General features: G+C 49.1%; 1 protein-coding gene across 2 annotated transcripts in view; it reads right to left on the bottom strand.

Annotated features, from left to right (window-relative positions):
- CCDC138 (coiled-coil domain containing 138) overlaps window positions 1-21,708 on the bottom strand; it is a 220,006-nt gene that overhangs the window by 181,349 nt on the left and 16,949 nt on the right. For both annotated transcript variants that reach the window (XM_069204488.1, XM_069204486.1), the window contains exons 2-3: window positions 15,967-16,030; window positions 712-844 (exon numbers count right to left, since the gene is read on the bottom strand). In XM_069204488.1, the coding sequence (XP_069060589.1) occupies window positions 712-844; window positions 15,967-16,030 (197 nt within the window). The remainder of the gene's footprint in view (window positions 1-711; window positions 845-15,966; window positions 16,031-21,708) is intronic.

Here is a 21,708-nt window from a genome sequence, read left to right as displayed (position 1 = left end):
AGTGAACTGTTCCTGAGTGGAAAAAAGGGATGTGGGAGGGAGACAGTTTCGTTTTGAGTTTAACACTGTTGTTAGCCTGGACTGTTATCACAGCCTGGGTTCCTGACACGGATTAGCTATATTTGAAATTCCCGATGTGGGCTAGAAAGTAGTGGAGCCCAAAATGAGATGCATGTTTATTATTCTGGATATCATTTTCGTTAAAATGTCATATAAAATGTGATATTAAAAGAAGCCCAAAAAAGTTTGATAATAGTTGCATTTACATCTCTGTCTCTCTTTTTCCTCACACAGCTGCAGCTTAATTCCTGTCACGTTTTCTCTATTCCTCTCTCTCTTCCAATGAGCCCTGATTTTTCTAGCTTTTACTCACACTCCGTCCTCATTCTCTCTCTCCTGCTCCGTATCTATCTCGGCCTTTGCAGATTATTACACTTTAGATATCCGAGGTGAAAGTTACACTTTGTCTGAAGCTGTGCGCGAGGGTGGATGCCACGCCAGGAGAGGGGATGGATTTAGGGTAATCTTCTGAGAATTCATCAATCAAACAAATTCATCAACTTCAACTTTGTGAAACGGGTATTCGTTCTGCTGTAGCACCAGAATTAGCACCACATTTTCAGACTTACAGCCAGTTACAGTGCTGTACTCGTGCTACATTACCTCCAAATTGATTATCTGTTAAAAACACCGAGAAAGCATAATGCTTACCTATCAACATTTTTCACCAGCTCAAACAATTCGCGAAGAGCCTTGCTGTAACACTTCCTATTAGGATGAATAGCAGCGGATTCGGAGGACTTTGGAAACAGAGAAGAGATGTCAGTCAATCTGTGAAGTCCAGCTAAAAAATAAGGATTAGAGGGGTTCAGTCTCTTTTTATTATATAAAATAATACACAAATAACTCGAAGAATAATTATTATATCATAGTAAATGGGTGACGTTAAAAAGAGCTATCACTATTTTCGTGGGAGTTAGACATTTTGAACCCAACAAAATACTGCAATTGCAAATGAGTTAATACAATAATAAAATAAAATATGGACTCCCTTCTGCAAGTAACAATATCCCCGGCTACACACTGCATCTTCAGTAACGACTGAAGAAAAGTGTTAAATAAAAATAACCTGTCTTGATGCAACCAACAGTTCAATTAGAGGATGAGAGTGCGCAAAGATAGTGCACTTTGATGAATTAGAAATGAGAACATTTGATGCTTCAGAAGCAAACAATGACCTACCACAAACTTCAAACTCATATTTTCAAAAAAGATCCTCCAATCTGGGGAGCCGTTACTGAATGAATATGTTGCACAGAGAGCGAGTTAGAAAATTAAAGCGTGAGAGAATGTGTGCAGCTGTGTTTGCACATTGGTGTTTTTCAGGCAGTGGAAACCAAAGCATGAACATATATTCAAATGACTATAACTTTTTTTCAGTTGCTCTTGACACTGCAGACCACACAGTACTTCAGTGGAAATCTATCAAGCCAACTTTGAAGGTCACTTCCTGTACTGAGTGGCTATTAAATATGTATTTGCAAACTTTGTCTGTAGATCCTGTGTTTGCATCGACATCTGGGTTCATCAGAAGACTAGTCTGTATCATAGTCATTAATATAAGGATGGAGCAAAGCGGTTTTTAAACTAAACTCTGCACAAACAAGGTAGTTATCTTTGAAAATTAACAGTTTTGGACCACTGGGCATATTACGCCCTCTGCAGCGTTTGTTAAAAATCTGTGCATCTTGTTGGGTAATACTTGTCAATCGTTCTTTGGCTAAGAACCGAGTAAATCTCCATACTTTTCCATTACTCTCCACAAGATTTTTGTTGTTGCTTGGACCTTTGAAATCGTTTGCCGAAAATGAGGGGGTTAATATGACCTGGTACAGGCTTTTCTGGACACTTTTGAGCCTTTTCCTGGTGTTTCGAAGGGTTGTTTCAAAGGGCTGTTCAGCTCCCCATTGTTGCGTGTAGTGTGCACCAGGAGGAGCTATATCAGCCTAGAGGCAAATTTAGTGATTTAGCTAGTACTGACTCCTGCTAGTGAAGAAGGCAGACATGTTCAGTTTGATGCTTTTCACCTGACTTCCTACTTTGAAGGATTTAGAGCCTCCCAACTCTATGGTGTCCACTGCCTTGTTTAGCTACTACAGGGTCACACATGGTAGTGGTCATCTTCTGCCTGTGTTTGGGATCATGGGTGTGGACAGTTGACATATAGAAACTTGCTAAAAGGCAGAAGCGACATGTGCATAAGTAAATATGGTGCAAAAGGACTTGGTATTGGGTACACCAACAGACCAAACTGATTTGACATTCCGATGACAATGAGTCTGTGGTGTAACATTTCATAAGATCGGGAGAGGGAAGACGACAGGGAACTATAAAAAAGACAATTATTAAGGGCAGGATCAGAGCTGTCATGGCCGTAGAGGATAGTATTAGTGGCCTTTGACAATCGCTGTATTCAGTGCAACGGGAGGCTGGAGGAGAGGAGAGCAAATGAAGCAAAGTTTCTGCTCCGAAAGAGTTATTGCTGAGTCTCAAGATCTACAAAAGGCATTCTGATGCCTCATAGTCCCAAGACACTACTCAAGGAGAGGAACGTTCTGTGGGACTTATTTTTTCCCAGAAAGAACATGTGCTTCACAAAATGAATAACCAGTGCTCATATTCAAAATTCCTGATGAGCATGCATAAGTAGCAAGAAATAACTCAACAGATAAGAGATCCAGGGCCAGATGTATCACGCATTTTGGGGTGTATGAATCCCAATTTGCTATTCAGTAACTTGTTACCGAATTGCAAATTGGAAATGCGACTACATACCGATTCGGTATTAGGATGGGGTGTGTCAAGGTCGCCCCTTCCAAATACTGAATCGTAGAGGTATGTAGGAACGTTTTCTGACCGAAATGCGGTCGCAAAACATTTGCTTTTTAAGATGGTAGCCCATTCGCAAACGTGAAGAGGTGCCCAAAGGATCCCTTTCCCTTTGTGAATGTTTGTAAAACATTTTTAAAGAGCAGAAGTGGTTTTTGCCTCTTCTTAAAAAGTTTTAAGGAAAACGGGCTGCATTAAAAAAAGAAAAAGATTCCTTTATTTAAAAGCAATCACTGGCTTAGCAGTCTGCAAGCCCCAGCAGGCAACCATCCCTGTGATTTTTGCGATTCCCATTGGGTTGCAAACCAAGACCTACCTCATTAATATTGCTGAGGTAGGTCTATTTGCGACCCACTGGGAAACACTAAGGGGGGTCATTCTGACCTCGGCGGTAAAAGCCGCTTACCGCCGGTCAGAAGGCCGCCACAATACCGCCGCGGCCGCGGTCAGCCGCCACGGACATTCTGACCCACAACTGCAAAACCTCCAAAAATCCGACCTCCACTGCAGTCCGCCACATCAGCGGCCAGCGGTAAACTGGAGATGACCAAACCTCCACCGCCACGCCAACAGAAATACGCCCATCCCATTATGACCCGCAAATCCACGCGGCGGTCATTCAACCGCGGTATTCCATTGGCGGTACACACCGCCGCGGTCAAAATACACACACCTTTACAAACCCCTACCACATTGGACAATTTGAAAGGCACACACCTGAAACACATACACACACCACTCCCACACATCCAATACCATATAAAACACACACCCACATCACCCACAAACCCCTACCAACAAAAACCAGAGACGAAGGAGAGAGAGACACATCAGAGAATAGAGAGCCAGACACACAGAGGCACACCACAACATCACACACACCACATAGAAGCACAAAGCACCACACACCAACACACACATCATCACATACACCACCCCACACCTCATACACACCACCCCATGGCACCACAAAGGCACCCACGCTTTTCGGACCAAGAACTCAGGGTCATGGTGGAGGAAATTATAAGAGTTGAACCCCAGCTCTTCGGCACACAGGTGCAGCACACCACGATAGCTAGGAAGGCGGATCTCTGGCAGCGGATCGTGGACAGGGTCAACGCGGTGGGACAGCATCCCAGAAATAGGGACGACATCCGCAAACGATGGAACGACCTACGGGGGAAGGTGCGATCGATGGTCTCGCGACACAACATCGCAGTGCAGAAGACTGGCGGGGGACCCCCACCCACTCCACCCAAATTCACAGCATGGGAGCAAGAGGTACTAAACATCCTGCATCCTGATGGCCTCGCTGGAGTACACGGAGGAATGGACTCTGGTAAGTACAAGCCCAACCACTTCACCCCCCCCCCAGCATGCTAACCCCCACCCTCACCCCCAACCCCCCAGCACACATCCTCCCTGAGAATGTCTCTCCAGCACAACCCACCCAACACCAACACCTGCATGCCATCCCCAAACTATGGACACCCATCACCTAAGCATGACCACTGCACATACCCATCCCCCCCCCACAAAACACCCTCACAACACCTCCCCCAAGGGAATGCCAGCACTGGGGGACAAGGGCACCCATAAAACGCAAGCTAATGCACACACAGAAACAATAACATACCCTCTTACCCCATGCAGGACCCGAACGACAACACACCGGTCAGGAGGGACCAGAAATGTCCATCCCACCCCCGGAACAGGCCCCTAGTGATGACAGCAGCTCTGTCGACCTGGACCCTGATGACCAGCTCGGACCATCGGGGACCTCTGGGCAGTCGGTTCCCCTCACCCAGACACAGGCCACTGCAGACCCAACCCCCTCTGGGAACAACAGCACAGCTCCCACCCAGCGGGCCCATGCCTCTGTCTCTAGGACAGGTCAAGCAGCGGTGTGTCTACCACTACAGGGCACCCAGGGTAACCCACCAACCCAACAACAACAGGGACCTGGGGGCAGTGGGAGTGGGCACACCGTCCAGGGGACAGAGGCCCAGGGAAACAGGGCAACTCGGAGGGCTGCTGTGCGACAGGGGGGGGAGGAGAGGCCCAGGGAACCCACTCTCCAAGAGGCCCTCACCACCATCATGGCAGCCTACCACCACTCACAAGAGACGATGGCGACGGTACTGGCCAGGTTCCAGGAGATCCAGGCACAGCAGGAGCAACGCTACATGGGGTTCAGCGACCAACTCACCAACATCTCAACCGCTATGGGGAGCATAGTCCAGGCCCTGAACCGTATAGAGGACACGTTTCGGGACCATGTGGCATCACACAGGGCCCCTGTCACTAGCCAGGAACAGGAACAGCCTACAACCTCCGCCGGCGCTAGTGGACAGGAGGCCCCACCACAACGACAGCCCACCAGAACCCCACCTCCTGCTGAACAACAACCACCCCGCAAGAGGAGCCTGAGATCAAAAAAATCGACAGAGTAGGATGTCAAGACCCCCGCCAGCATCACATACCCCCTGAAGTCCTCCCACTGTTCAACATTGCCACCCTGTCAAACCTTGAACTGCCCCTGCTCCATCCTGCCACAGGCATATGGACAATGCACCTGTCAGACTGAGAACTGGACTCTGCCATGGACATTACTCCACCCCCACCCATCACTGTTTCACTATCATGTACCAATATCTATGCACTAATAATAAATCACACATTGCACTGAAATCAATCAGGACTCAGCCTGTCTTATTTACAAATGTATGACACATTACATATCAATTACGTATTTTTAACATTGTGAATTACACATACCGAGGTAACTTAGCATTAGTCCATGGGCCAACCAAGCCGAGGTCACGCAGTGGCTCATACAGCACAGAAAAGGGAAGGGAAAATCAAACATCATGTTGATAGTTCTGGGGGGAAATCGACAAAGTTGAGATGCAGGAGGCTTTCAGGAAATGTAAAATGGCATGGGTGATTATTACCTGTGTGCTACTGAAAATACTGTTCTATTACTCTGTCCCTGTTGTCTGTGTCGTCCTCTGAGTCTTCCTCCTCTTCACTCTCTGCAGGCTCCACAGCTGCTTCAACACCACCATCTGCACCATCCTCCTGCAGGAAAGGAACCTGACGTCGCAATGCCAGATTGTGAAGCATACAGCAGGCCACGATGATATGGCACACCTTCTTTGGTGAGTACATCAGGGATCCCCCTGTCATATGCAGGCACCTAAACCTGGCCTTCAGGAGGCCAAAGGTCCTTTCGATGATCCTCCTAGTTCGCCCATGGGCCTCATTGTACCGTTCCTCTGCCCTGGTCCGGGGATTCCTCACTGGGGTCAGTAGCCAAGGCAGGTTGGGGTAACCAGAGTCACCAATTAGCCACACACGTTGTCTCTGTAGCTGCTCCATCACATAGGGGATGCTGCTATTTCGCATAACATACGCGTCATGCACTGACCCTGGGAACTTGGCATTTACATGGGAGATGTACTGGTCAGCCAAACAGACCACCTGCACATTCATCGAATGATAATTTTTCCTGTTTCTGTACACCTGCTCATCGTCTTTTGGGGGTACCAAAGCCACATGGGTCCCATCAATGGCACCAATGATGTTGGGGATATGTCCAAGGGCATAGAAATCACCCTTCACTGTAGGCAAGTCACCCTCCTCTGGGAAAATGATGTAGCTCCGCATGAGTTTCATCAGGGCAGACAACACTCTGCTCAAAGTCTTTGAAAACATAGGCTGAGACATTCCAGATGACATGGCCACTGTTGTCTGGAATGACCCACTTGCCAAAAAATGGAGGACTGACAAAACCTGCACCAGAGGGGGAATCCCTGTGGGTTGGCGGATGGGGGACATCAGGGCTGGCTCCAGCTGGGCACACAGTTCATGGATAGTGGCACGGTCAAGTCTGTATCGAAGTATTATATGGCGTTCTTCCATTGTCGACAGGTCCACCAGCGGTCGGTACACGCGAGGATTCGTCCTTCTCCTCGCAAGTCCCAGCGGACGGTGCCTAGGAAGGACAACATGGAGCACAGAGTCAGGCAAACCACAGGTACGTACAGACAGCTTGCACAGTTAAAGAATGGCAATGGGTTGAAAGGCGTGTATGTGTGGCAATGCAAGGCCTAGGCCTGTGTGTCGCAGTCAAAATTAAGCCATGTAGGCCCTTGAAATGGCGGCTGCCTGACCTGTGAAGTGGGACAATGGGATGTGAGGTCAATGCGCTGGCGGGGCATACCGTGGCGGTAGGCGGTCGAAGACCGCGGCGCAAAGCCGCATTGGTTAACATTGAACCCTATGGGTTTCAGGAGCCAATGACGATGTGCGCCGGCGGTCGCGGTACGCACCGCCGCGGGCGTGACCGCCATTTCCTAGCCGATTGATCACTCGAGACCTGATCATCCACAGGAGAGGACCTATACTGCAAGTGCTGCTGTGACCTCGGTCTGGAAGTGACAATGGCTGCTGCGACTGGGGAAAGGGCCCCTGCCTTCACGTCTGAAGAGTTGGAGAAGCTCGTGGATGGGGTCCTCCCCCAGTATGCGCTACTCTACGGTCCTCCAGACCAACAAGTGAGTACACCGGGTGCACATGGAATGGGCTATGCCTGTGTGGATTGGGGTGGATGTAAGTTGGTGGGGTGGGGGGCGAATGAGGAGTGCAACGCACGACAGATGAGAGCATGTGCCATATGGCAAAGTTGGTGGGAGGGGGCCAATCACATCTAACATGCAGGTCATTGATGATTTTTTCCTTTCCACCCTGTACATGTCAAATAGGTCAGCGCCCATCAGAAGATCGAGATTTGGCGTGCCATCGCCAAGGAAGTCCGGAACTTGGGGGTCCACAACAGACGGGGCACCCACTGCCGCAAGAGGTGGGAGGACATCCGCCGCGGAACACGGAAGACCGCAGAAACACTGCTGGGGATGGCCTCCCAACCTAGGAGGGGTGCCAGTCGCACCATGACCCCCCTGATGTCCCGGATCCTGGCGGTGGCCTACCCTGAATTGGATGGGCGCTTTAAGACATCACAGCAGACACAAGGGGGTGAGTATCAGCACATTCTCCTATCTTTCTGCGCAGTGGAGGCGTCTGGGTGGGGGAGGAGGGCTGTGGGTGACATTAGGCCAGGGCGCTTTCTGTAGTGTAGTCCTCTCCCTTAGGCATGGCCCTGTGCCCCCGGCCCCCACCTCTGTAGGGTGACAAGTACAGCCATTGATGGTCCAGCATCACCCATGTGCGCGTTTGACGTCTCTTGGCCTGTTGTCCTAGTCAGTAGTACTGAGTAGTGTACCCCGAATGCGCGGCTTAGTGCATGAGGCTCCTGTGTCTGTCCTCTCCGCCAACGGTGTTGACATTGCATGCACTCAACCTGGTCTTCTTTTTTCTCCCCCCACCCTTTCTCTTCATCTTCTTGTGCATGTGTGCATTAGCATCATCAGGCGGAGGAGATTTGGCATCGGAGCACGAGGGAGCTGCAGGACACAAGGCCCCGGTGGGCCCAGGAACAGACACCGAGGGCACCAGTGATCCGGAGGGCGAGGGGAGCACCACAACGGGGACCGGTGGTGAGACCAGCGACTCAGACACGTCCTCGGATGGGTGCTCCCTAGCGGTGGCGGCAACATCCGGGCCCCCCGCCTCTACAGGTACAGCCGCCACCCAGCGCACCAGCACCGCCCTCCCAGCAGCCCCTCAGCCTACGCTCCGTGCCCGCTCGCCCAGGAAGGCGCGTGTCTCCTTCGCCCCAGGCACCTCAGCCCCTGCCCCTGTTGCCCCTGCTGCCCTCAGTGCGCAGCTCATTGACCTGGTGAGGACGCTCATTGTTGGGCAGACTACCCTTTTGAATGCCATCCAGGGTGTGCAAAGGGAGGTGCAACAGAGCAATGCGTACCTGGAGGGCATTCATTCGGGTCAGGCTGCCCATCAACGAGCGTTCACTGCTCTGGCCTCAGCACTGACGGCAGCCATTGTCCCTGTTTCCAGCCTCCCTCTTCTGACTGCCTCCAGCCTGTCTCTGTCTCCTGTTCCTCAGCCTATCCCATCCACACCATCAGACCAGCCTGCACACACCTCAACACCCAAGAGCAGCTCATCCAGACACAAGCACCACAGATCCCACAAACACTCACCCAAGCAACACACAGATGCAGACATTCCAGCAGTCACAACCACCTCTGTGTCCCCCTCCTCCTCGTCTCCCTCCTCCCTCCCTGTGACGTCTACACTCACACCTGCATGCACCCCAACATCAGCCAGTGCTTCCATCACCACCTCACCCTCCAGTACAGTCCACACTCGTGCAGTCACCACCCCCACTGCCATTTACACGTCCCCTGTGTCCTCTCCCACTGTGTCTGTCACCCCCTCTTCCAAGACACACAAACGCAGGCAGCCACCCACCCAACAGCCATCCACCTCACGACAGCCTACAGCACCAGCACCTTCACCCAATGACAGCACACCTGACTCTCCTACAACCACATCCTCTTCCTCCACTCCCATCGCCACTTCTCCTACCCTTTACCTTGGACCTAAAAAGCTTTTCCTGGCTAATCTTAACCTCTTTCCCTCCGATGACCTACCCCCTCCATCTGCAAAGAGTCCCAAGAGCACTGCAGCCACCACCAGCCCAGCTTCGAGTGTCACTGTTGTGCATGGGTTCTGGAGTCCACCCTTTGCCAGCAGTGACACTTCGATCAGCAGCAAGGACACGTCCAGCCCCCCCCCCGGCAAGAGGACCCGCAAAAACAAGGGCCGCCGTGCGAGGACTGACAGGGCTGCCCCCAAGGAGCAATGTGCGCCCACTTCACCAGCCACACCATCTAGGGGAGGCAAGGGCCCGAGAGCCCCATCAAAGGAGCGGAAGGGCAGCAGGAGCGCGGAGAAGGTGGACCCCACATGTCACATCCCAGCTGGGAAGGAGGACACTAAAGAGGCCAGGAGTCCGTCCCCGAAGGGTCCAGAAACGTCACGGTCCGAGGGCGACTGAGCAGGGAGTGCAGCACAGGTCTGGCTCCCTTGATCTGCTGGATGAGCACCGCTGAAGAGGGCCCGCGGTGCAGAAGAGCACCGCTGAACAGGGCCCGCCGTGCAGAAGAGCACCGCTGAACAGGGCCCGCCGTGCAGAAGAGCACCGCTGAACAGGGCCCCGCCGTGAAGATAGGCACCGCTGAAGAGGGCCCGCGGTGCAGAAGAGCACCGCTGAACAGGGCCCGCGGTGCAGAAGAGCACCGCTGAACAGGGCCCCGCCGTGAAGATAGGCACCGCTGAAGAGGGCCCGCCGTGCAGAAGAGCACCGCTGAACAGGGCCCCGCCGTGAAGATAGGCACCGCTGAACAGGGCCCGCCGTGCAGAAGAGCACCGCTGAACAGGGCCCCGCCGTGAAGATAGGCACCGCTGAAGAGGGCCCGCCGTGCAGAAGAGCACCGCTGAAGAGGGCCCGCCGTGAAGATAGGCACCGCTGAAGAGGGCCCGCCGTGCAGAAGAGCACCGCTGAACAGGGCCCGCGGTGCAGAAGAGCACCGCTGAACAGGGCCCCGCCGTGCAGAAGAGCACCGCTGAAGAGGGCCCCGCCGTGAAGATAGGCACCACTGAAGAGGGCCCGCCGTGCAGAAGAGCACCGCTGAACAGGGCCCCGCCGTGAAGATAGGCACCGCTGAACAGGGCCCGCAATGCAGAAGAGCACCGCTGAACAGGGCCCCGCCGTGAAGATAGGCACCGCTGAAGAGGGCCCGCCGTGCAGAAGAGCCCCGCTAAAGAGGGCCCCGCCGTGAAGATAGGCACCGCTGAAGAGGGCCCGCCGTGCAGAAGAGCACCGCTGAACAGGGCCCGCCGTGCAGAAGAGCACCGCTGAACAGGGCCCGCCGTGCAGAAGAGCACCGCTGAACAGGGCCCCGCCGTGAAGATAGGCACCGCTGAAGAGGGCCCGCCGTGCAGAAGAGCACCGCTGAACAGGGCCCCGCCGTGAAGATAGGCACCGCTGAAGAGGGCCCGCCGTGCAGAAGAGCACCGCTGAACAGGGCCCACCGTGCAGAAGAGCACCGCTGAACAGGGCCCGCCGTGCAGAAGAGCACCGCTGAACAGGGCCCCGCCGTGAAGATAGGCACCGCTGAAGAGGGCCCGCCGTGCAGAAGAGCACCGCTGAACAGGGCCCGCGGTGCAGAAGAGCACCGCTGAACAGGGCCCCGCCGTGAAGATAGGCACCGCTGAACAGGGCCCCGCCATCTCAAGCACCGCTCCGCTGGGCCCTTTCATCTCAAGCACCGCTCCGCTGGGCCCTTCATCTCAAGCACCGCTCCGCTGGGCACCGCCGTCTCAAGCACCGCTCCGCTGGGCACCGCCGTCTCAAGCGCCGCTCCGGTGGGCACCGCCGTCTCAAGCGCCGCTCCGCTGGGCACCGCCATCTCAAGCACCGCTCCGCTGGGCCCTTCGTCTCAAGCACCGCTCCGCTGGGCCCTTCGTCTCAAGCACCGCTCCGCTAGGCCCTTCTTCTCAAGCACCGCTCCGCTGGGCCCTTCATCTCAAGCACCGCTGGGCCCTTCGTCTCAAGCACCACTCCGCTTGGCCCTTCATCTCAAGCACCGCTCCGCTGGGCACCGCCGTCTCAAGCACCGCTCCGCTGGGCACCGCCGTCTCAAGCGCCGCTCCGCTGGGCACCGCCATCTCAAGCACAGCTCCGCTGGGCCCTTCTTCTCAAGCACCGCTCCGCTGGGCCCTTCTTCTCAAGCACCGCTCCGCTGGGCACCGCCGTCTCAAGCACCGCTCCGCTGGGCCCTTCATCTCAAGCACTGCTCCGCTGGGCCCTTCTTCTCAAGCACCGCTCCGCTGGGCACCGCCGTCTCAAGCACCGCTCCGCTGGGCCCTTCATCTCAAGCACCGCTCCACTGGGCCCTTCATCTCAAGCACCGCTCCGCTGGGCCCTTCGTCTCAAGCACCGCTCCGCTGGGCCCTTCGTCTCAAGCACCGCTCCGCTGGGCACTGCCGTCTCAAGCGCCGCTCCGCTGGGCACCGCCATCTCAAGCGCCGCTCCGCTGGGCCCTTCGTCTCAAGCACCGCTCCGCTGGGCCCTTCGTCTCAAGCACCGCTCCGCTGGGCCCTTCGTCTCAAGCACCGCTCCGCTGGGCCCTTCGTCTCAAGCACCGCTCCGCTGGGCACTGCCGTCTCAAGCACCGCTCCGCTGGGCCCTTCATCTCAAGCACCGCTCCGCTGGGCACCGCCGTCTCAAGCGCCGCTCCGCTGGGCACCGCCATCTCAAGCACCGCTCCGCTGGGCCCTTCTTCTCAAGCACCGCTCCGCTGGGCACCGCCGTCTCAAGCACTGTTTATGGTTCACTGTGCCCACCATGCCTCCTCCTTGACCAGTGGAGACTGTCATCCACCTGATGGACTGTGGCTTTGCACTCCCCAGGATGGTACAGTGGGCAGCCCACCCACTGTAGAGACATTGAGAGACTGTGGCTTTGCACTCCCCAGGATGGTACAGTGGGCAGCCCACCCACTGTAGAGACATTGAGAGACTGTGGCTTTGCACTCCCCAGGATGGTACAGTGGGCAGCCCACCCACTGTAGAGACATTGAGAGACTGTGGCTTTGCACTCCCCAGGATGGTACAGTGGGCATGGTGGCTCCTCGTGGATCTGGCGTCGTGGACTCATGTGGCTGTGGTGCCCCCCCCCTTCCCTTCCCCCTGAGGTGCCTGTAGTTTTTACATCTGATGCCCCTGCAGTGTTCTCTCCAAAGGACTCAGGTCTCCTGTGTGGGCTTTGCCCTTGTTTCTCAAAACTTTGGCCCACGGACATGATGAATTCGTAGGATGTGCAGGACTTGTTACTTCAGTTATACACTGATGTGTATATCATTTGTTTTCTTGTAAATATCTTTCATGGTTGTACGATAATTTTCAGGAGCTTTTTTGTACATAAATATTTATTCCAAATTTGATTATGTCATAGCATTTTTCAGGGGTGTTTGGGTGGCGTCACTGTGACTTGTTGCTCTGCATTGGTGTGTACATAGTTGGGGGTGGGGGGGTCGCATATGTGTGTGGCCGTAACCTTTCGTCCTCCCCCTCCCGTGTGTCGTAGGTGCAGTACTCACCGTTGTCGTCTGCGCCGGACTTCGTACTCGTGGTAGATGAGAAGGTAGACGAGAGCAGGTAGGATGTTTAATTCGGGTTCCATGCTGTCCTCCTTCCTCCTGGAGTGCGTAGTGGTGTGCGTTTTCCCGTTCGTAGTCTGTTTCCGCCGTGTTTTTATCGCCGGTGCTCCCGCCCCGGAAAAGGTGGCGGATTGGTGAGTTGTGATAGTGTGGGCGGTACATTGTCTGCCGCCTGCCTGTTGGCGGTGACCGCCGCGCTGTTTGTTTGTACCGCCATGGCGGTCGGAGTGTTAAAGTGGCTGTCTGTGTTGGCGGTTCCCGCCAGTGTCAGAATTCCATTTTTTGGACCGCCAGCCTGTTGGCGGGTTGGCCACCGCTTTAACACCGACCGCCAGGGTTAGAATCACCCCCTAAATGTGTCAAAGACACATTTGTACATTGATGTTTGCGATTACCAAATAGCAAATCGCAAACACCTACGTACATCTGACCCTTAGTTCATTTTAATTCCATCCAGGTGGCATTTAGGGGTGCCACATCTTTATTACAAAATACCGGGTTTTAGTGCCCTACTGCTCTTTAGAACTCTGTGGTGCAGCTGCAGTTGATCACTAGCGAGTTAACTGAGACTGTTGCTGATCCTGGAAGTATATGTTTCACTCTGCATGTTGGAATATTTTAATAACATGGATGGGGAAGACGTTTGAGAACTCAAAGAAAATGTGTCCTCATTTTAGCTTTTTGGAGTACTAATAATAATTTATATGACCAAATGGACCCCAATTTTGTTAATTTATAATGGAAATGCTATCAGTTTTTACAGCTTTGATTCAATCAAGAGGACATTCAGGTATGCTGCACTTTTGTCATAAAAACCGAATGTTAGGCAACAGTTGTTCATTAGAACGCTGTGGTGAATCTACAGTAGAAAACTGAGGAATTAGCTGACAGATTGCTGCTGTCAGAAGTACATGTTCTACTCAGTAAGTCAGACTTTATTCCCACAAGAGGGAGACGGTGTGAACAGGTAGTGAAATGTGCTCTAATTTTAGCTGCTGGAGCACCTTCCATAACCTCAGTTTTCTCTCAAACGTGGTTCATCAAACCACAGCAAGTGGTTAGCCTTTTTCACAGGCTAAAAATCACCTGTGAACTCACCAAAAATCCCTAAAATGAGTTTAACACCACCGACAAACGATTTACATTGTGACTAAAATCTGTTAGCACCCTTTATATGTGCTCCTTTTTGTGACTCTCAAAGTCTGGCATTCAGTACAATGTATTTCAGTGATGGCCATGTCCTCGGGTCCTCTAAAGGTTTCCACAACATGTTGTCCATGTTGTGCCCAGTCTTGCACATCACAGTAAAGACCATGCTTTCCAAACCAGAGTTCTAACCATCTCAAACATCAACTGTAGCTTCTTTGACATTTCCAAACCCACTCACAGAATGTTAGGCAATGCACCTAACTTAAATTAGGAGGACAAATTGTATCTAGCAAAGATTACTGTAAGTGATGACAAAACAGTGGCCCTATAGGCACTGCACAATCATGGCAATCTCCTTCGCAAGAAGGCTTCCTCCTTTCTTTTGTATTTGTTTGCAAGTTTATTAGAGGTTGCTGGGGGAAAAATGGCCAGATTTATGTTTGATGATGGTACATCAGTCCCTTCTCAGAGGGATTCTCCTTCCGGCTGGTGCTGAGTTCTTCTGTTTCCCAATCTTCTTCTTGAGCAAGACATTCAACTTTAACAAATATACCAGATTTGCCAAAGTCTAATTCAATGTAAAAAAAGATGGCCTTTCAAGGAGAGTTTTCTGCTATTAACTGGTTTAAAATATGAAAAGCAAAAGACACATCCTTTATTCACATTGCAAGCTCCTCAATACTATGTTGGATGATTACTATCCTCACAAGTGGTTTGTCACATGATTTGTTATTGTGTACACCGGAAAAAGCAATAGAATTTGGTTAGAAACAATTATGAAAAGCGAAAATATCACAATTTCTTTGCATTGTAAAATATCACAAAATATTTATTGATATTCAGTCACTGAGAAATGCCCAAGCGAGGAAAGAAAATATACCTTCATAAAAGGAAATTTAGAAAACTCCTGGTAAAAATTCCCGCTCACTACCTGGGCATGGTTTCTGCTGTATTAAACCATTGGTGGTTGGGATTTCTGGCTTCCACAGAACAGTTGCAATTGCATTTTAGACTTGTTATTTCTGTGCATTTCTTTTAGTTACTAATTTTAGGATTGGGTTTTTGCACATAATTCGAAACAGAGAACACAAAGAATAGTTCAGGTAAGTCAATAGAACTACTTTTATTTTTATCAATGCAAACAATGAGCTATTTGTGTTCTAAATGTCGCTCTAATGACATAAAGGTTTGGGTTAGTATTACTTTTAGTGAAATGATTAGACAGAATGTTAGTGTTTTCCTAAGGCATCGGTTTCTTTGTAAGACTGATAAGAGGGTTGGGGGCTGGAACATAGGTGCTAGGCTTAGGGAATTGTTAAGATTATTGATAGGGCTTGAGAAAAACAGATTTAGAATTAGGGTAAAGGGTTGGGGGCTACAATAATAATCAAAGACTTAAGTGACATGGATAACATGAGCTAGAATCAGAATAAAGGAAGTAAAAAACTATTTCCATCCTGGAGGATGTTATTTCAGCAGCATTATTGTGGGAGTTAATGTTTTGATAAAACTATTGTTGTGGGAGTTTACTGTAAGGGGTTTTATGTCTTGGCAATTCGTTGACAGGACTCTTTGCAGGGATATATAATTTGTATTTCAGCAGTACAATGCCACCTTTTTCCCACCATAAACAGATACAGTCCAATGTCCAACTACTGATATGCTGGAACCCAGCAAATAGCCACTGGAATATCCACCCAAGATTAATGACGAGGCAATCGTTAGTGCCCTCATTAGTAACCGCTCGTTTAACCTAATATATAACTCTACTTGATCTTACCAATTTGTGACTTTGATCTTCCTCGTTTTGCTTTGGTCAACAGTGCATCTGACAGACAGTTATCCTAGGAGAAAAAGAAAAACGTATTTGAAATACATAGGTACCTACTCAGATGTTTACCTTTCATCATGACACGTAAACATTTTCGTTTTTTAATAAACATAAATGTGATGTTACATGTGGTATGAGCCTTCCTGCAGTTTAACATGACAGGTGCCTGGGTACTGCAGTACGTGATAGTAGTACAGGGCCTAGAACACAGGACCGGTAATACAAAAGTGGACCATGCAGAACACAGACCTCTCATCTTTAAAAACATGCATGCTCAAGTGCCTTATATTTTATATCCTTTCTTGCAGTTCACGTCAACAAGAGTACATATGAAAAAGAGTCGTGCATGAGCAGATACATTTTCATAATAAAAAGGTATAAAACATACCAGTGATAATTCTTACTCATATTACTTGTAGAATAGGCTATAATGAAGCATTATAGCCTGCTGCAACTATTCTTAAAGGCCCAAGCTTAAGTTACAAGCCCAGGCAGCAAGCGAGGGCCTGTAACAAAGGAGACAGACTTTATTTAACAACCAGTATAGTCCAGGGCAGAATGGCTATAATATGACAGAATATTCCACCCATACAATATTCTAAAAACAGTGGCTCCCAACATTTTGACTTCTGTAGACTCCTACTCATTACTGGAACCCAGGGCCACCCACTGAATCATTACTGAAAGCTGGGGACCTAACCTGTTAATATTATTTAATTTTCTAGGCAGTCGTGGACCCCCAGGGGTCCCCGGACCACAGGTTGGGAATCACTGTTCTAAAATAAAGAGGGAGAAACAAAAAGACAGGCATTGGAATTTTGGAGAAGGTTTGTATCAGACATTATTAGCTCCAGGCTACTTCAAATGTATTCAGCTCCCAACATTACAATGTTCTAATAAATGTTAGTTTTTAAAAAAAATATCAATACTTGTGTTTCTTGAGTTCAGAACAGGGCTCTGCATTTCACTTGTTGATGAGTCTGCCTTACTACTGACACACCCATCACCTAGTGGAGTGAGAGACCCTGGGCAGTTTTCCTGTTCTCTAAAAGGGTTACAGTTTCCTTTTGGGGCCTAGGAAATCGATCAGATGTGACTTTACTAATTACTGGAACATGACATTCTCTGTATATTTAACATCCGGTATGAATAAACAACTGAAGCACAGAGAACTTGAAACAATATCTTTTTTTTTTTTTAAATAGTAATGTTGTCCTCTTTGAAGTCCAAACTCTTACTTGCAAAAAATGAGGCAACACTGCTAAGGAAATTTGGGAAGCACAACTAATAATAACAGTTTTATATTTTTAAAAATTATACTCAAGATAATAAAAGTTTCTATGCGTGATTATATAACACAATGCATATCTCCCATATACTGAGACAACGCATTGATATCATTAGTCTCCAAACAAGTATTTTTATAACAACTGCATATTAAAGACTTTTTGGATAGCAAAAAGCATAGTTGTCAATGGAAGTCCTAAAGTCCACCAAAAATAAAACATGTGTATCCAAGTTAATCAATTTGGTTAATTTCAACAGTCACTTGTCCATTCAGAAGCAAAGAATTTTAGTTTCTCAGATTGGAAAACAGATGGAATGCTAGAACTGGTCTTATAAGTATTGTAATTTCTGTTCCAATCTATTTTAACCATACTCCATCATTTCTCATTTTTCCTGATATGTAAAATCAAGTGTTCAATTGAATCAATGAATATAATAAAACATCTCCTAAATAAATTGATGAATAAAACATATTTGTATTTAATCTGCAAGTCACAGGGTCAGATAACAACAAAAGATCTTCATGGGTCACTGCATCTGCTACAGAGACCTGGATGTAATGGTCATGTTATCACTCAACCCTGCGGACAATTGATACTCACACTACTACCACATCATCTGCTGAACTGGGGCTGCTGGTTTAGAGCACTAAGACCATACCTGAGTTTGTGAAGGGATGCACATGCTGCAAAAAACGGTCTCATCTGCCCTTTGCTCATGTGAAGGGACCAATAGCGAACTCTCTTCCTTAGTCAATGCCTGATCATAAATTAAATGGATACTTATATGTTCCTTTCAACTGTGCCTGCAAGGACTGCACTGATTGCACAATAACAAGGGTAGATCAGCACTTTACAAAACACTTTACATGCGTCCAAAACCCAGCACAGATATGGTGCCTTGACGGCTATCATGATGCGATACAAAGGAGATCAACAACACTGCTAACCACAAGAAACAAGAACATAAGAGAATTATTGTCAATATACCATGCATTACCAATTTACCCCTGGATTTCAGCGAAACATACCAAAATAGTCTCAGCTGTGAAGAATGCTGGGTTGAGGATGGCTTATAAACAGACACAAAATTGACATCAAATGTATGATATGCCATATCCTGCAATATAAATTGAGCAACACTTACTGCATTACCTATTTCAAAACTTTATTACACATATATCAGAACTGAATGCAGGGAGGTTTCTCGTTTTACCTACTCTGATAAGCATGGACAACAGCTGTCTAAAGCTGATCTCAGAAAATACAGATGTGGTCTTGATGGTGGGGATTTTGGTGCAACGTTTGTGACTGCTGTAGGAAGCTGGCCCATTATGTGGCATGTCAATACCTTGTGAAGGGTCCAGGGGTTCCCCAATGAGCTATGCAATCCCAAAGTGTTCTATTTAGAGGAAATGTGGTTGAGCAGCCTTAGGCTTAACACAGAGGAGAGCATGATATCCACAAATACACACAATAATAAAAAATAAGACACGTGACTAAAAAAGGAGCTCCACACCAATTTATAAAAATAGCAAGTATCTTTATATATGTTTAGGCATCGGGGAAAAATCGTTCAGGTAGGTAAGTACGTTTTTAAATAGGAATTCTTTTCACTTCAAAAAGTGGACACAGTACAAATTCTGAGTTCTGAAATGTTATCCTATGGGAGGAAAACAAGTTCTGCAAACAAGTAGATTACAGTGACTTACAAGACCAATCTCCAGGAGTTAAGGTGAGTAATGGACAAGGTCCAAGGCAGCACCAGTAGTACACCACCAGCAGTACAGCACGGGTGCAAAATAGCATTGGGTGCCCAATGCGTTTCAATGGAGACTGGTCACTGCGAAGAGAGGCTGCAGGCTCTGGCCAAGAAGCCAGTCAGGCTGAACTAAGAGCGGGGCTCAGGCCTCACAGTGCTCAAACACAGATATGCCCCTTTGGTCCTCTTCTCCACAGCTCAAAGGCAACAGGTGCAGATGTATCTTTAGATGCCCGAGCGGTCGCGTTAGAGGGGACCTGCTTGCAGAGGCTGCAGTGTCATCAGAGAGTCCAGGAGGGGTGAAACCACGATGGACTCGGACTCTGGAGGTCTGGGGAACCATGTTGGCACCGGTGGTCCACTTAAACTTGGTCAGAGATGGCGGTGCAGTGGTGACTTCAGGTGCTGGGTTTTGGCAGTTCAGAGGCTTCAGAGTCCCTTCTTTGGACTTTGCTGGAGAACAAGTCTGCTCTTCACGGGAGGTCTTGAGTCTATTTAGAAGGCAGGCAGTCCTCCCAGGTTTCTGAAGACACAGCTGCAGGGAGAGTCAACTTTGGTGCAGATTTTCAACGAGGTATGCAGACTGGGGGGCAGTGTTGGTACGAGATCAGCAGCTTCTTTTCTCCACTTCTGCTTTCGTGGCTCTTCAGGTTCCTTGGTCTTTTTAGATCAAAAGGATCTGCTTCTCTAGTGCCAGGGGATCCCCTAAGTATTGAATTGTAGGGGTATTACGGGTGTGTGGGGTAGTAGCCCATGGGCTACTGACCCTTGTGGTCACTACGCTTCCTATATGACCACTTCCTGTAGGAAGTGGGCATAACCCTTTCCTAGAATTCCTAAGTATGCCATCTCAAACACGGCTACCTCTGCAAAATCGTGTTCACCACAGCTTAGCCCACCTTAGGGATGGTACTAGCCTGAGGATGGCATGCCTAGCTGATTAGCTAATCTTCCCACCAGTCCAGGTGCCAAAGGGATCTGTACAAGGGGGTCAGCTTCCTATCCTGTGAGGGAGAGCCTAGATTCACATTTTAAAGGAGGCAGCCCCTTAAGGCTTGTTGCCTTTGGAAGACTAATCAGCAGGTCATCCTGTGGGAGGGGGTGTTACACCCTCTTCTGGGACAGGCTTTTTCTCTGGGTCTCCTGGGAGCAGACAGCTCTCACCCTAGGGGGCCAGAACAGTGTCTCAGTGGCAGGCTGCCAGAAACCAGTCAGCAAGCACACCAGAGGTTGGTAGGTTTTCAGGGGCACCTCTGAGGTCCCTCTGGATGCATGGATTGATAAATATATCAATGGAATCAGTGTGGGCTTATCAATACAAGAGGTTTGATACCATACATCCCTATCCCCAGTGAAGCCATCATGTAGCTGGGGAGCTTGTATTGACCACTGTCCAGCACATGCATTTAAAATAGTTTCCATGTCCACTTACTATGTCTAAGAATTGACAAAGACATAGCAGGGGCATATCTGCTCTTGCAGATACGCCCTCACATGTGATATAATGCACCCTACCTTCGGGCTTTCAGGCCTGCTGTGGGAGTGACTTATATATAGTGCATGCAGTGTTAGGGGTCATGGCACACAGTGATGATTGACATGTCATGTTTTCACTTTTGTTTGCACCAAGACATACAGCCAGCAATGTCAACCTATCTTGTGCTTGGTGAGGGGTCCAGTAAGATGGTACAAATCATGCTGTAGCCCTTGGTGACCCTCATCAGCACCTCAGGCCATGGTACCAGGAATATAATTTACTATGAACTTACAGAGGGTGCTAAAGGATTTTCCAATTGAAGAAACCATTGTGCAGTTTAGGAAAAGATATCTTGCATTCGTGACCTGGTTAGCAGGAACCCAGTGCACTTCCAGTCGAAATCACATCAGATACCAGGCAAAAGGTGGGGGTAACCATGTAACAAAAGAGGTACTTTCCTACAACTGCCCACAGCTCTCACCTCAACCCTCACCTGCAGACCAGAAATCATTTGTGCTCTGTATCGTGCTCCCCACAGGATACCTGCATTGTATACTATGTTGCAAATCAGTATGACACATGTTGCATTTATAGTTTTCCAAAAGTTTTTTTAATTATTTTTGTTTACTATTGTGAAGTAGCTTAGTCCAGGAAGTCTACTTGGAGTCTCCTGTCCTTCCAATACCTGCTTTTTATACTGTTCACTGAGTTCACTGTAACATTCTTTGGAAAGATAGGGTATCATCTTACCCTTAAAAGATTCAGGATAAATTGAAAACAGAACCACCATATGGTATATCAGACACAAGGAATTACCTAGACATAGCTTATTACTTCAAAACGTTCATCCAAATCTAGCCCTCATCAGGGAACAAATAATGAAAATACTGAGCGAGGCTGAACGCAACCACATCAGAAAGCATTTGAATGATCAGAGTGCGCCCTGCTGGCAGACATCACAATGGCATATTTTGACAATGAACAGACACTGAAACATATGAGGGATTGGCATTCTGTTGATATAAGAAGCTGAACTATTACTGATTCTCCTGGCAGTGTCTGCAAGCAGGGCACTGCTGCCCAAGGTACAAAAGTGTTCAGCTACAACCAGTCTAGACATAACCAGTGATGCTACATATGCACTGCTATAAGTTCAGTGTGGGATT

Source organism: Pleurodeles waltl, chromosome 8 (assembly GCF_031143425.1).
Source record: "Pleurodeles waltl isolate 20211129_DDA chromosome 8, aPleWal1.hap1.20221129, whole genome shotgun sequence".
Classification (NCBI taxonomy): Eukaryota; Metazoa; Chordata; class Amphibia; order Caudata; family Salamandridae; genus Pleurodeles; species Pleurodeles waltl.
The sequence above is the reverse complement of the archived record's forward strand: the minus strand, read 5'-3'. Positions and strand labels throughout refer to the sequence as shown.